The sequence below is a fragment of the Vigna umbellata genome, chromosome 4 (assembly GCF_029865625.1).
Source record: "Vigna umbellata cultivar VRB3 chromosome 4, Vumbellata_1.0, whole genome shotgun sequence".
Classification (NCBI taxonomy): domain Eukaryota; kingdom Viridiplantae; phylum Streptophyta; class Magnoliopsida; order Fabales; family Fabaceae; genus Vigna; species Vigna umbellata.
The window spans coordinates 35,413,235-35,427,829 of record NC_142168.1 but is presented as its reverse complement, the minus strand read 5'-3'; the positions used below and the strand labels follow the sequence as shown (position 1 = coordinate 35,427,829).

The following is a 14,595-nucleotide window of genomic DNA, read 5'->3' as shown; positions in this document are numbered from 1 at the left end:
GTGTGCATAAATTATTTTTTTTAGACTTTTGTTTTCATATTTGCAATGAAAATTAACTAATTGCTGGCTTTCGTATTTTAGTAAAATAAATAATCTGTTTTTAATGAGTTTCTAAACATGCTATAAAACACATAAAAATTAATTTTTATGTGCATGGACCACAACATAAAGAAAAATAACCTAAAATAATTAAGATAAAAACATATAAAACGCAGAGCACAGGTACTGTTTGGTTTGGTTTTTCCTTCTCACACAATCTGGGAGCCACACAACAAATCTTCCCCCTTTTTCTCGCTCAACTAAATCTCCGCCAATGACCACCCAAGCTTCCGCCTTCTCCCTCGCCGCTCCCTCCGTCGCAACCCCGTTCCGCCGCCGCCACCGCAATCCCCTTCTTGTTCGAGCTGCAGGTAGAATTCTTTCCAATGTAGTGCACTCTCTCTCTCTCTCTCTCTCTCTCTCTCTCTCTCTCTCTCTCTCCTTTTCATTACCCAATTGTATTCTATTCGTTTCCCAGCACCCCAATTGTGTGTTTATGAGCCCAATTCTTCTCGTGTGTATGTGTAGTTTCATTGATGCTTCGTCCAGAAAGTGTTTGTGGAAATGCTCACTTTCTAAATCCTGAAATTCGGAGTTTTCTTTCCTCTTTATGTTATTATAGGGAAATTTGTGACACTTGAATTGGGTTTTGGGGGATTGAGGTTCATTTTGTTCAAATTTGAAAGGGTATTGGATTTTGGCAGATTATGGAACTTGTGGAAGAAATGCTTGTGAGCTGTGTGTGGAGTGTGGGCTTGTTTTTATAAGAATAAATCATGCTTTTTTTTTATATTTATTAAATTTGATAAAGTATGATATAGTTTTTTAGTTTTTGTTTGCTTCCATTTTTATTACTGAGTCTGAAATTTTTTTAGTTCTGCTGCCCAATTTGGCAGCTGTTTGCTTTCAATTTGATGATTTGTTAACATTGCGTTTCTGTCGGAATAATTTTCTTATTCTTTCAGTGGAACCTTCTGATAAATCCGTTGAAATTATGAGGAAGTTCTCAGAGCAGTACGCTCGTAAGTCAGGAACATACTTTTGTGTTGACAAGGGAGTAACTTCAGTTGTCATCAAGGTACAGCTTCTTTCTTTGGCATATTATTAGCTTATTAATTTGAATTCCAATTATTATAATACGTAATATACCTTTTAAGTTGATTAGATGGTATTGCCAAACAACCTCTCATAGTTTGAATCTCCGGAGACAGAGGAAGTTGTGCAATTTCGTAAGAAGTGAAAGTAATTGGCGGTTTGTTATTGTTATTATTGGTGCACTTAAAAGTAAATTAATATTCACTGTTAGGAATTTATAAAGAGACCATCTCGACTTTAATTTAAGTTTTTTTTTTTTTTTTTTGTGGGATCTATACTTTTTTAGTAACATATCAAGTGCAACGTACATATAGATGTATTCTAGGCAAGGTTGTCAATAGTAAGATTTAGAGACAATGAAAAATTACTTTAAATATATAATATTGAACAAAATTATTTGTTGCATTAAGTTTGCAAAACCTTTATTTTAAAATAATTGAAACAAATCAATTAAATAGCTAAATGGAGTACATGCATTGAATCAATGAGTGGCAAATAAAGTTGTGTAATAATCAAATAGTTTAAGTTTACAAGTGTTTATTTCAATTCCTGCATTACTCTTGTAAACTTATTCTTGAATTCATTTTTAACAGTACAAAATGTGGTGGAATATATTCCTTTCATTAGTAATTAGTTTTCTTGTGATTATAACTATTACAATTACCCATGTATCCAATTTGAAACATTTGGAATGTAGAAGTCATGAAAACGTAATTTATGAAAATGTTGGGAGTTGTCTTTGTGAAGCTTGTTTATTAAGCCGAATCTTACTTGTTAAGGTCTTATAAGTTCTAACGTAGTATGTTTCTAAAGGAGAATTCTGGATATTGTAAATTTTATGCATATTTCAAAGTTAATTATTTTTTCTTTTGCACTTAAGCAGAAATTCATGGACAATAAAGAGATTGGTTACTTTTGTAATTTAGAAACTCAACTTCAGCTTCCTTCTCTTAGATGTTCACGATTTTCCTGTTCTAAATCAAGATTTTCGAAGGTGGTTTTGTGTTTTTTAGGTTTACAATCTTCATTTTATCTTTTCTTAGTCATACACACCCTTGGCCCAATACTAGAATTGGAAGAAAAAACAACTTGGGCTGTCTTCAACAGAGAGGAATGGGTCAAAGGGGTAGATTGAGCTGAATGTAGAGAAGGGATGTAAATGGGGGATTGTAGGAAAAATCTGCAACAGCAGAGAAAAGACCAAGAAGAGGCTGTTGATTGTTGGGGGAATGATTCTGGTATCATCATCAAAGTGTGGGATAAATGTAAGGATGTTGATCTGTGGAGAAGGGATCAGGTCATTATTTAGGCCACTGTTGAGTTAATTTGGAGGCTAGGAGTTTTGTCAGCATTTTGGGACTCTTCTGACTTCTGTGTTTGTGTTTTTTCTTGCTGTTCCATTTTAATATACAGGCTAACCTCTGAATTTCAGAGTTACACTTTAGGGAAGTTGATAATGTTAATATCCAATGAACTTTTGTAAAGATTTTCGCCAAAGCACTAGCTGCTTTTTATATAAAAAGCTTTTGGCATTTAATTACTAAACTTGATATTTTGTATTAAATTATTGACCCAAAAACAGAAATTTCTCAGCTTCTCATGAGTGGCAAGGACCTTGGTTCCTGTTAAGTAAGGGCTTTGATTTGAATCCTGTGAATAGAAAATAAATACTTTTCTCCGTTATTTAGGTCCACCTACTCCAAATATTGAGTGTGTAAGACAGGAAAAGAAGCATTATCTCACCGAAGTTCATTCTAAACATTATCATATTCATGCCCCTTGTCATAATTGTTCTCTGGTTTTAATGCACGTGATTAAATCGTCTTTTTTATACCAAATGCAACTTTTGCATGTGGCGGGCAGAAAATGACACTAAAGAATTGAACTTGGAACTGAAATTCAGTAGGTTCCATGGTTTGAAATGTGGAATATGGAGAATAGACAGCCAAATAAGTTGTCTAGCCTCATTTAATACTGTTGATGCATAAGATCGCATTTCTAATCTAGAATCCGCACAATTGTAAACGTGAAAATTGAGGTGCATTCTGATGGTGATCATATAAAGGCTTTATCAAAAGGGAAAATCAGGAAAATAAAGGAAAAATAATTTCAACGACGGAGATTAACATGTTGGAATAAAGTTAATGTAGTGAGTCTGAAAATGAGTTTCCTAAATTATGATTCAATGGTCATATTAAGGCTTTCTGAAAAAGAGCTTGGAAAATGAAGGGAAAAATTGAACTATCACGTTGACATGTTGGAATGAAGTTACACCGTTTGAGAAATAGTTTCACAGACTGTGATTTGATGGACTATATTATATTTAATTAATAAAACGTATTTTAATCTGGAGAATGACGTAAGAGAGTCTACATACATATCACCATATTTGATTAGTTAACCTTTCTTCCTTATATTATTTCTATGTTGGAACAGGGGTTGGCTGACCATAAAGATTCATTGGGTGCACCACTGTGCCCTTGCCGGTAGATACCTGTTCTTTTAGCTTGTCAAGCAGAATTTGTCTTCATAGTATAGTTCTGGCAGTGTGGCTGTATAGTTTGATGTCAAGCAGAATTTGTCTGCATAGTATAGTTCTGGCAGTATTGATGCTTCTAACTTTCCCAGTCTAAGCCCAAAATCATTGTATTTTAGGCATTATGACGATAAAGCTGCTGAGGCTGCGCAAGGATTTTGGAATTGCCCTTGTGTTCCCATGAGAGAGAGGTATGTATATCTAGAAGTATTACTACATGGAAAAGAATATCCCTTCTTTGATCTCATTCTTATTAGTTTGATGTAATGACCAAGTTTTATGTCATGTTTATATTAGTTTAATTTATGATTAGTAGTATTAATAATGTTTTGAAACCCGCACAGCACAATAGCACACATACCATTCGTGGCAGAAGTTATAATACCAGAAGCTTGAGACTTGTCTGTACTCTTTAGAGAAGTATAGATAAAGCAAACTGGAAACTTGATGACTTTTTACCAATGTGGAATTTTTGTTTAACCTTTATTTTTTTTTTCTTTTACGTATAAAGAACCATATCACAAAACATTGTAGACATGATCTTATTTATCTTGTAAATGCCTATTTGTTCAAGACGTAGCTAGTTGAGCAAGTTGGCTAAAAACTGTTGTGAGGACATTGTTATCAGGTTTGAAACCTGACTGCCTTTGTTTATATGCAATGTAAGTTTGGTTGCTGAATTATATACTAAATAAGATCTCCACTGGTCTGTTTTTGTGCCATGACAGCGCTTTTATATTGTATTGTTTTTGGTTATGAAATATTGATGAGAAAAAACTTAAGCCCTAAATTATGCGTCTCGGGTATTGATTTTCAATTCGTGACAACTTTGCTTGACAGGAAGGAATGCCACTGCATGCTATTTCTCACTCCTGATAACGACTTTGCTGGCGACGAACAGGTAATTCTTTAATTCAGTTTGTTCAAATTGTAATTTTACCCTGTTAGCTGAAAGTGCTATCTCCATCATTTAGCAGCACGTACATAGTTTATTAGAACATGCTATTTTCTCCTCTTGAATTCGTCTTCTTGCCTTGCAGGCTATCACCTTGGAGGAAATTAAAGAATCAACAGCTAATATGTAACACTCAGAATATTGTGTATTGAGTTACTTGTTAGTTGTTACGGGCTGTATGCTTTGAAAGACAAGTCAAAAGAAAGGTGTAATAATATGTAGGTATTATATTTGTATTTACCAAAAATCCTATGTAATTTTTTTTATCTGCATTCCTATCTTACTCTATCACAAATTTCAGTCACATCATCGATCCTTTATTTTTTGCTGCGGATGAGAAATATGGAAATCTCACACTGACTGATAATATGACACAATAATATATAAATTGAGGAATATGGAAGGAAAGAGATAGAATCATTCAATGAGGCCAATAACCATCAATAGTATATGCATGACAAAGAAAATCTATTATTGCAAAGGTGCTATTTATGACATTAGTTTAAATGGGAGCGTTGATGTGTGCTACCACATGAGATCTAAATAAAACAAATCCCAACATTGTAGTTTATGATGTAATTTGAACATTCCAAAAAACAAAAAAAAGATAATGACATTTTTCTAACCATTTAAAAATCATAACATAAAAGCAATATATTCAATGGACCTTAACAGAAGGAGCTGCACTGGTTCTAGGCCTTTTCTGTTGTTCTGTTCTTGAAACAAAAGCAGCTAAGAAAATTCTTCAACCCACCATTAGCAACTGAAGATGAAGAAGCTGAAACTCCTCTGCTACAAGCATGATCAGAAGGAAAACGGTGTTTGAGGCACACCTTCAGGTGGCAAGTTTTACATGTGCTGGTGTTGGATATTGATAAAATCTCCTTGCATCCCTTGCCAGGGCAAATGGGTTTCTTCTTCTTTGTGGGATCACAGTTACCAGACTTGTGGTGCTTCTCCAAGATTGCATCCTCGTCTTGTCCCACGTAGCCGGTGGTCTCAATTGACATGGAACATGTTTGGCAAACAATCACTTTTCTGCTTAGGTCAGATTTCGGGCACGCGTGGGACTTGTATGATCTGTGCTCCGAACAAAACACCTACCATTGCTGTCATGTTAGTGCTGCCCATTTCAGATTAATGTGATTATTACTAATAGCTGTTTACAAAGTCTCTTGTATTTTATTGGTAATAATATTTTTGTTTATGAATTTTACACCATCAACTGATTAAATTCTGAAAATAAATTGCTTCATATTATAAATTATTTTCTTACAATTTTAATCTGACTAAAAATAATTAAACAAAATCTACCGATTTATTTTCGGTTATTTTTTAATAAAATAAACAATTTTCTATTTTTTTAAACAAATTCTATCCTGATTCTACAGTGACTGATTTTTTTTTAAAAATAATTCATTTATTTAAAGTTCCCTATTAGGGCACTGATATTTTGATTGCAGAAATACACTGTTTGGTTAACTGATAAAAAGAAAAAAAAAAATAGGTTTCAATTGCAGAAATGATGCAGAAGGTTTTGTAATCAACTTGGATGCAATGAGAAGAGAAAGATGAATTACCTGTTGGCAACCGTCGCAGATGTAAGGAAGAAAATCGAGGCGGTTGCAGTCGCGGTGCTGGCAGTTTTTACCCAAATCAGGAAAAGTTTCGGTTCCACCTGATGCCATGGATACACCAATATGGTTCTGAGTTCGTGAAAAACTGAAAAACTGATGAATAGATTCGAAGAATATTCAATCATAAACAATGAATTAGAAAAGAAGATTCTAGAATCAATCGCGAATTCAGAATTTTCCAACACGACGACGACGAGCCACGATATATTTTTCCCCTGATATATATTATCTACAAAATATATACTTTCAATAGCAAAATTTTAAAAACAATCAAACATAAAACAAAGCAAGAGTAGTAGAAACACCGTTTAAACTGTGACATTTGCTACTGTATCTTTTTTACACGTTGCATTTTTTATTAATCTTATTATGCACATCAAAATTTTACATTTGGCAACGTCTAATTCTCACACGTGTAATCAAGTTTTGAAGAAGAGAAGATGTTGGAAATGAGAAGTAATGAGACAAAATATGTAAGGTGCTTTTGTGAAGGTCTACAGATACAAATCAAAAGTGAAGAGTAGGTTAATTTGCTTCCTTCGTGTCTGTAAACGAGATATATAGAACATTTTCTAACATCGTATGTTTTTGATAGGGTTTTCATGATCTTTGAAAATTCTGTACATGTTGCAGAGATAATTAAGTTTTCTTTTTGCATTAAGGAGAGACTATAAAAGGAGATAGATGATTATGTATTTTGGACAACCAACCTCAAATCTAGATTTTTTAAGTCCTAGATGTTCATGTTTGCCTGTTTAAAATCAACATTTTGTAGGGTCATTTTATACTTTTAGGTTTTCGAGCTGCATTTGCTTTTTATCTTATGCAAATACCCCCTTAGCCCTGTATTATAATATGAAGAAGAACCAGTATGGCTTGTCTTCTATATAGGAATGGATCAAAGGAGCAGAATGGGATGCATGTAGAGAAGAGGGCATTGTAAGAAAGATCTGCACAGCAGAGTAGAGACAAAATGATGCTGTTGAAGTGGTTAATCCACTGGGCAACTTGTAATTTCAGAGTTAAGCTTTCTTATTTTCTACATATATTGATATAATAAGAACAAACAATCAATATCCAAAGAACATCTGGGAACATTTTGGGTCTGCCCTAGCATTCCCATGAGAAAGGAATTTATATCTGGTATTACTACCTGGGAAGAAATATGCCTTCTTTGATCACAAGTTATGAAGTTTGAAGCTCCTTCTATTGTAATGACCAAGTACTATTGCAATTCAGGCATGTATCTGTTTAAATTAGTTTCATTTTGGATTCAATATTTTGAAATCAGCACACAGCACAAATATCAGTTTTGGCAGTTATTGTGCATTGGTTATTATAATACAAGAATCCAGAGACTGGTTTACCCCTTAATCTTTATTTTTTTGTTCAACAAGAGGGGATATACAAAAACAACTCAACTAAAGGAATATTTGTTTTCCTTGTAGGAAATTACAATTGTATATTTACCTATAAACAACCAAATCACAGAACATTATAGAAATGATCTTATTTATCTTGTAAATAACTATTTATTCAATAGGTAGCTTGAAATAACGTTGGCCAAAAACTGTTGTGAGGACATTGTATCAAGGTTTGAAATCTGACTACCTTGGCTTATATTTTTTAACTTCGTCTGTTCTGAGTTTTAAATAAATTATCTGGACTGTAGCAATTTTATGCTATATTTTGGTCAAGAAACATTGATGAGAAAAACACCGGCCCTAAGTTTGCTCCGTCTTGAATATTGAATTTCAATTCGTGAATTTGTTTGATAGGAAGGAATGCCACTGCAAGGTATTTCTCACTCTCACGATAACAGCTTTGGTTCTTCAATTCAATTTCTTCATAAAGTAATTCATTCATTTAGCACATACATATTTTGATGAGAATGTACTATTTTATCCTATGGAATTCGTCTTCTTGCAGTGCAGACAATTTAACGCCCACATTTGAAAAGGCAATTAAAAACGAAAGACGTAATGATATGTAGGTAATATATTTGTATTTTGTCAAAAATCAGATGTAATTTTGTATTTGCATTCATATCATATCTTTCCCATCTGGAAAACCACCGCAACCAACCAATGACTCTGGTGCAAAGAGACAGTTATGTAAATAAAACTATTATATATTAAAGAAGATTGAGAAGCATCGTGAATTGTATGAATGGCAATTGAACCTTTCAGTATTTGTTTTTATAAGCAAGGATGTACATTGAAAAGGTATTTATGACCCTAGTTCAAATGGGAACAATAGTGTGTGCTACCACACGACATCTAAATAAATATCGTAGTTTATGCTGTAAATTTGAACATTCAAATTGCAACAGAATGGAACATACTACAACATTCCATCAAACCACTCTGAAATCATTCAAAGCAAATAGCATTCAATAGGCCTTGACAGAAGGAGTGCTAGGAGGAGAGGTAGAACGAGATGAACCAGTTTTGGCACAGTTCTGTCCAGCCCTTAAACCTAAAGCAGCCAAAAACCGATTCTTCCATCCACTATCAGCAACAGAGGATGAGGAAGAAGCTGAAACTCCTAGGCTGCAAGCATGATCAGCAGGGAAACGGTGCTTGAGGCACACCTTAATGTGGCAAGTTTTACAGGTACTGGTGTTGGAGAAAGTCAAAACCTCCTTGCAGCGCTTGACAGGGCAAACGGGTTTCTTCTTCTTGGTGGGATCACAGTTCCCAGACTTTAGGTGCTTCTCCAAGATTGCCTCCTCTTCCTGTCCCACATAGCCGGTGGTCTCAATGGACATGGAACACGTTTCGCAGACAACCACTTTTCTGCTGTTGTGGTCGGAATTCTTGCACGCGTGAGACTTGAAGGATCTGTGCTCCAAACAAAACACCTGTCAAATTGCAGCCATGTTAGTGTTGTTGGCCTGAGGCTTTACAAACATTTCAGATTAAGAGAAATTTCGTGTACAACAATTTTTCTTGTTTGATCCATTTTCTTAACACAATTTATTACATGTGATTGTTATGGAAAGAGATAGAGACAAACAGTTATGAATATATTGTTTTATGAATTGTTTGTATTATACCTCTATTTTGATTGGAAAATGACACTTGATCAACCATTTTTGACAACATTTAGACACGCGCACACGTGTCTAAATTTGAGTGGTCCATTTTCATTTAATTTTTCCAACTGGACCACTCAAATTTAAATACGTGTGTGCGTGTCTAAATGTTGTCAAAAATGGTTGTTCAAGTATCATTTTCCATTTTGATTATTGACTATGTTTTGGTCTAATAATAAAAAATTTACTATTTTGGAAAAATAAGATAAGTGCAAGAATAACCAGCATGATCAAAAACACTTTGAGAACTGAAAACCCATATTTAGAACATAGAACTATTAATTTCTGAAAATCACATAAGCAAAATTGGAATTTGTATGATGAAATTAAACATATTGAATAAAGTATTGCAATTAACCTTTGATGGTAGAAGAAGAGAAAGTTGAATTACCTTTTGGCAACCTTGGCATGTGAAAGGAAGAAAATCGAGTTGGTGGCAATCGCTGTGTTGGCAGTGTTTACCCAAATCTGGAAAGGCCTCGGTTCCGCCTGATGCCATTGTTAGGGTTTTGAGTTTGCGGAAAAAGGAAAAACCGATAAAATTGAATTGAAGAGATTGAATTAGGGAAGAAGAAAAGAAGAGAAGTATTTATAGTTTTGGGAATAGCTTGGAGCTTAAGTCAGCCGTTGCGATACAAAAGAACATTCTGGACTTCCAACCTGGCGGCCCATACGCGTCATATAGTTTTTTTTTTTCCTTTTTACTCTTTTTGTAACATCTTTATTTGGTTTTCTTTCCAATTTCTACATTATATAGATGAGTATTTTAATTTGTATACTATATATACATAATAGCTGGGGAAACACAGGCTATGATTCTGATTAAAAGCTAACTATTAAAATAAATAATTATTAAATGTAGTTAAAATTATAAAGAAAAAGTATATATACATAAAATGGTTATATTTTATTAGTTTTCATACTATTTATAATTTTTACTATAATAAGTAATATGAACTGTGAATAATTAATTTTCAAATAATTAAATCAATAAAATTACAGAAACATACTTATAAACCACCATTCTATCATTATACTTCTAAAACTAGAGTAGATAAAAATATCTTACGAAACATATTTTAGTTTTATGTATATATATCTGTTAATAAATAGATTAGTTTTTTATAACTGTTGTGTACATATATTTCGTTATCAATTTTATTTTTACTCATAAATTATTTTAATATTTTATCTTTTACGTTTTATAATTAATTTTTTTAAATTTAATTAGTTTTCTATAATAAAATTATAAAAATATTTATTTAATATTTTATTTTTTAAAATAATTATGATAAAATAAAGGAGTGATTTTTGTAATTCTCTTATAACGGTTTGATTTTTGGGTATACATTTTTTTTTTGTCAATTTTATCCTTGCTTGTATAAATCATTTTATTATTTAACCCTTAAAATTAATTTTTATAATAAAATTATAAAATTATTTATTTTATATGTTTGTTTTAAATAATTATGATAAACTAAACAATTTCAAAATTGTAGACAAACATGTAAAGTTGAAGCATTCTGGATACAACTCTTGCTCTGTACCATTCCTAAGAGAATAATACAAATTACCTCTTTCAAAATTTGTTCACCAATATTGTCATGTTCTCTAAATGATCACTCAAATATTCTTCCACATAATTTGTTCCTCGTGACGTTGTAGGCTTGTCTAATACTTCTTCATGTCAAGTCTAAACTATATAAGTTCTCATTATACCGAACAAGAATAGATGGTCACACATATTGCTTAAGTCTTAAAGTATTTGATTGAGACAACAAACACAAAAATATGTCTCGTTCATAGTGTAGGTATTTTTTTTTTAACATATTGCAAAAACTCAAAAACCCATTTTTTATACTCTTGACTGATGTGACGTTCATTCATCTAGTTTCGATCCATAGTATGTTCGTAAGAAATTTCATCAGCCTCAAATTTTTAACTCTCACGGGATTAGGCCCATACCCATTCAAAAAATTTACTTTTTATAATTGCTAACATACATACAAAAAAGCCTAACATGATAAATTTGATAAAATTTCGGCAACATTTCGCATTGATCTCCGAAATATACTAAATGAAAGTGGTCACGGATGACCACAATCAAATATGCATCCGGAGAACAATATAAATAATCTCAACCGAAATTTTATCAAATTTATCCATAAACTCCAACATACATGTTATTGCAAATTATGAAAAATAATTTTTCCAAACTTTCCGATCGAACAATTCAAGATTTAATACAAATGATTAAAAGTTTAATCATTTGTGTTAAATCTCAAATGGAAACTAAATTTCACTTCTTAACTATGATTTCATATATACTACAAATATATTCAAAATTTAATCAACAACAAAATGTCAAAATTCAATAAAAAAAGTTTACCTAACTTGAAAATCATAATTAACATCAAACAAGCTTAATCAATCACACATACACAAGATACATTGTATAACATAAAAACTAAAAAACACATTTCCAATAACCAATAACTACATTGAAATGTATGAATGATTACAGGTGCAAGGTCTTAAATATTACTCAATGCACTTGTTTTTCAAGAATAGAGTCAAATGTCTAGTTGTGTCAACAAGAACAAGTATATCCATAAACAGGAAAATACAAAATAATAAAAAGAAAAGAAGAATGAATATAGAACTCCATAGATGATTAAAGAGATGTTTTTGTGCTCTAATTGTCCTCATTACATATTACTAACTAGTTAAAATGTAAAGAAAACAGTCATAACATATATCCATAAATAGGAAAACACAAAATAACAAAAAAAAAAGAAAAAATGAATAAAAAACTCCATAGATGATTAAAGAGATGTGTTTGTGCCCTAATTATCCTCATTATATATTACCAACTAGTTAAAATTTAAAGAAAATTGTCCAAGCTTATAGGTTTTTTTTTTATTTCTTATTGCATTAGAGTATTAATTTCCCTTTTCTTGCCTAAAAATAAAGTATAACTAAAAATTTTTTAATTAAGTTTTTTTTAACTGAGCATAAATTGAACTTACTTTATTCAAGATTTTGTTTGGATATGGTGAAAAGTTTAAAGTACGTAGAGGCTTTGGTGATGATGAGAGGTAGATCAACACAATATGGATCTAGTGGGAGTCAAACTTATGATAGATCAAAGTCTCAAAGTAAGAAGCATCTCAAATGCTACCACTGTAACAAGATGGGGCATGTCAAGAAAGAATATGGTATTTATGAAAGCAGAGAAGATCATGTCAATTTTTTATGATCTTACAGGAGATATGTTGCAAGAAGTTAATGCAACAATTGCATCGACAAGTTAAGAAGAAACAATGATGACGGGACATCGTAGACTTGGGCATATGTCAGTGCGAGGTCTGCAAATCCTTGCGAAACTTTATCTCTTATTCGGGCTCAAGGAGATTGATTTACCTTTTTGCAAGTACTGTGTGATAAGAAAGCAATATAGATTAAATTTTGCTAGGGTGGCTACCAAAAGTAACACATATTAATATTAGACTTGATTCATTCTAATGTGTGGGAATTTCCAGTATCATCCCTAGGAGAGGAAAATTTTTTTGTTCATTGATAATTACTTTAGGAGATTATGGGTATACCTCACCAAGAGGAAGACAAATGTCTTATCAATATTCAAGGAATCCAAAGCTAGAGTAGAGCTTGAAACTGGGAAAAGAATTAAGTGTTTGGTCTGTACTGATAATTCCAAAGGGTATCGTTTGTGGGTTCCCACTACCCACAAGGTTATTGTTAAGAAGGATGCAAACCATAAGGCTTTAAAGAAAAATAAAATTTGGTTTGCAGGTTGAACAAATCTTTGTATGGTTTAAAGCGAACGCTCAAATGTTCATACAAGAGATTTGATTCCTTCATCGTTAACCTTGGTTACAATAGACTAAGTTCAAACCATTGTTTTCCTTGCAATAGGTTTGGTGAAGATGATTTTATCATTTTATTGTTGTATATGGATAAGATGTTAGAGGTGGGCTCCAATAAAGCTCAAATCCAATAATTGAAGACATAGTTATATAGGGAGCTTGATAATAAGGACTTGGGACCAACAAATAAGGTTTTATAGATGAAAATTCACCAAGATAGAAAAGATAGGAAGATTTGGCTTTCATAGACAAATTACTTATTGAAAATATTATCGCACTTCAATATGCAAGATTTTAAGCCAAATTCTCCCCACTTTCCATCAATTGTAAGTTATCCTTATGTATGATTTGTAGTAGTGAAGCGGAGAGAATGGAGATGTCTCAAGTACCGTATGCATCAACAGTGGGTAGTCTTATGTATGCTATGATTTGTACAAGACTAGACATTGATAAGTAATGGGAGTGGTTATTAGGTTCATAGCAAATCCAGGTGGAGAGTATTAGAGTGTTGCAACATGATGACAAATAATAAAGCATGACGTGAAGATTTGATTAATTTAATCAAAATCTTCAAGTGAGAAAATGTGAGAAGAGAAGTCCCATATTTGTAAGAACTTATCTTGGAGCTTACTTTTCATTTTATAAAAAGAGATGATTATTTCCTTAAGAACACATCCCAAAGTCTATTCCTTTTCATTCCATTTGCTTTATGCTTGAGAAAAAAACTAAGAGAGATGATTACTTTCTCCTTTAAGAGAGAGAATGTTAGTTTCTCCTTTTATTTGTTTTTTTTTATTTTCAAGAGAGAGGTTGTCATTGTTTTCTCCTTAGGGCTAAAGAGAAGGGTATATAATTTTTCTTTCTTTAATCAAATTACGTTCTTTGTCTATTATCTATTTTGTTCCTTATATTTTAGTTATGAGTACTTGTGTTATTATTCTGATACTCAATATTTGTTAAGATTTAAAGGTGAATTAGAAGTATGAGAAAGATGACTAGTATATAAGTAAAAGGACCCATAAACTCATTCTCTTAGGGTTTTGAGTTGGAAGTGGTGGTTTGGTCTCCCATAGAGGCTTACTCACAACTCATTGGTATCAAACCTCCCAATGTCTCCCCTCATAAAAAAACTTATAATGGTATCGAAGTTTATGGTTCATGTTAGTGACGAATTGAGCGAGTATGGTATAAAGTAGGTAAAGAATCCTAAAGTCTAAGGGTTCCTTGTATCAAATTGTTTCAGTAAAGTGTGTCCCGTTATAGAATGACAATACAAAAGAATGATCACCACTAGGTACTCATGTTAGAGAGGGAGGTGTTCCAATATGGAAAGTCTCACACTTGAAGAT

At 32.4% G+C, this 14,595-nt stretch overlaps 2 protein-coding genes and 1 pseudogene across 3 annotated transcripts; 1 reads left to right on the top strand and 2 right to left on the bottom strand.

Annotated features, from left to right (window-relative positions):
- The first annotated feature begins 228 nt into the window (after positions 1-228).
- On the top strand, positions 229-4,897 carry LOC124841063 (ferredoxin thioredoxin reductase catalytic beta chain family protein). The gene is made up of 6 exons (XM_088113372.1): positions 229-410; positions 1,005-1,117; positions 3,571-3,620; positions 3,790-3,861; positions 4,511-4,571; positions 4,711-4,897. Exons 1-6 carry the CDS (start codon positions 314-316, stop codon positions 4,753-4,755), a joined length of 438 nt encoding a protein of 145 aa, XP_087969498.1. The 5' UTR covers positions 229-313; the 3' UTR covers positions 4,756-4,897.
- A 153-nt stretch (positions 4,898-5,050) lies between these two features.
- Positions 5,051-6,602, bottom strand: LOC124841058 (zinc finger AN1 domain-containing stress-associated protein 12-like; annotated as a pseudogene). The gene is made up of 2 exons (XR_015786004.1): positions 6,206-6,602; positions 5,051-5,725 (listed from the first exon to the last, which is right to left on the bottom strand). The product of XR_015786004.1 is annotated as a zinc finger AN1 domain-containing stress-associated protein 12-like (transcript).
- Positions 6,603-8,372: 1,770 nt separating this feature from the next.
- On the bottom strand, positions 8,373-9,940 carry LOC124841069 (zinc finger AN1 domain-containing stress-associated protein 12-like). The gene is made up of 2 exons (XM_047317249.2): positions 9,751-9,940; positions 8,373-9,125 (listed from the first exon to the last, which is right to left on the bottom strand). The coding sequence occupies exons 1-2, from the start codon at positions 9,856-9,858 to the stop codon at positions 8,655-8,657; spliced, it is 579 nt and encodes a 192-aa protein (XP_047173205.2). The 5' UTR covers positions 9,859-9,940; the 3' UTR covers positions 8,373-8,654.
- Positions 9,941-14,595: the final 4,655 nt, after the last annotated feature.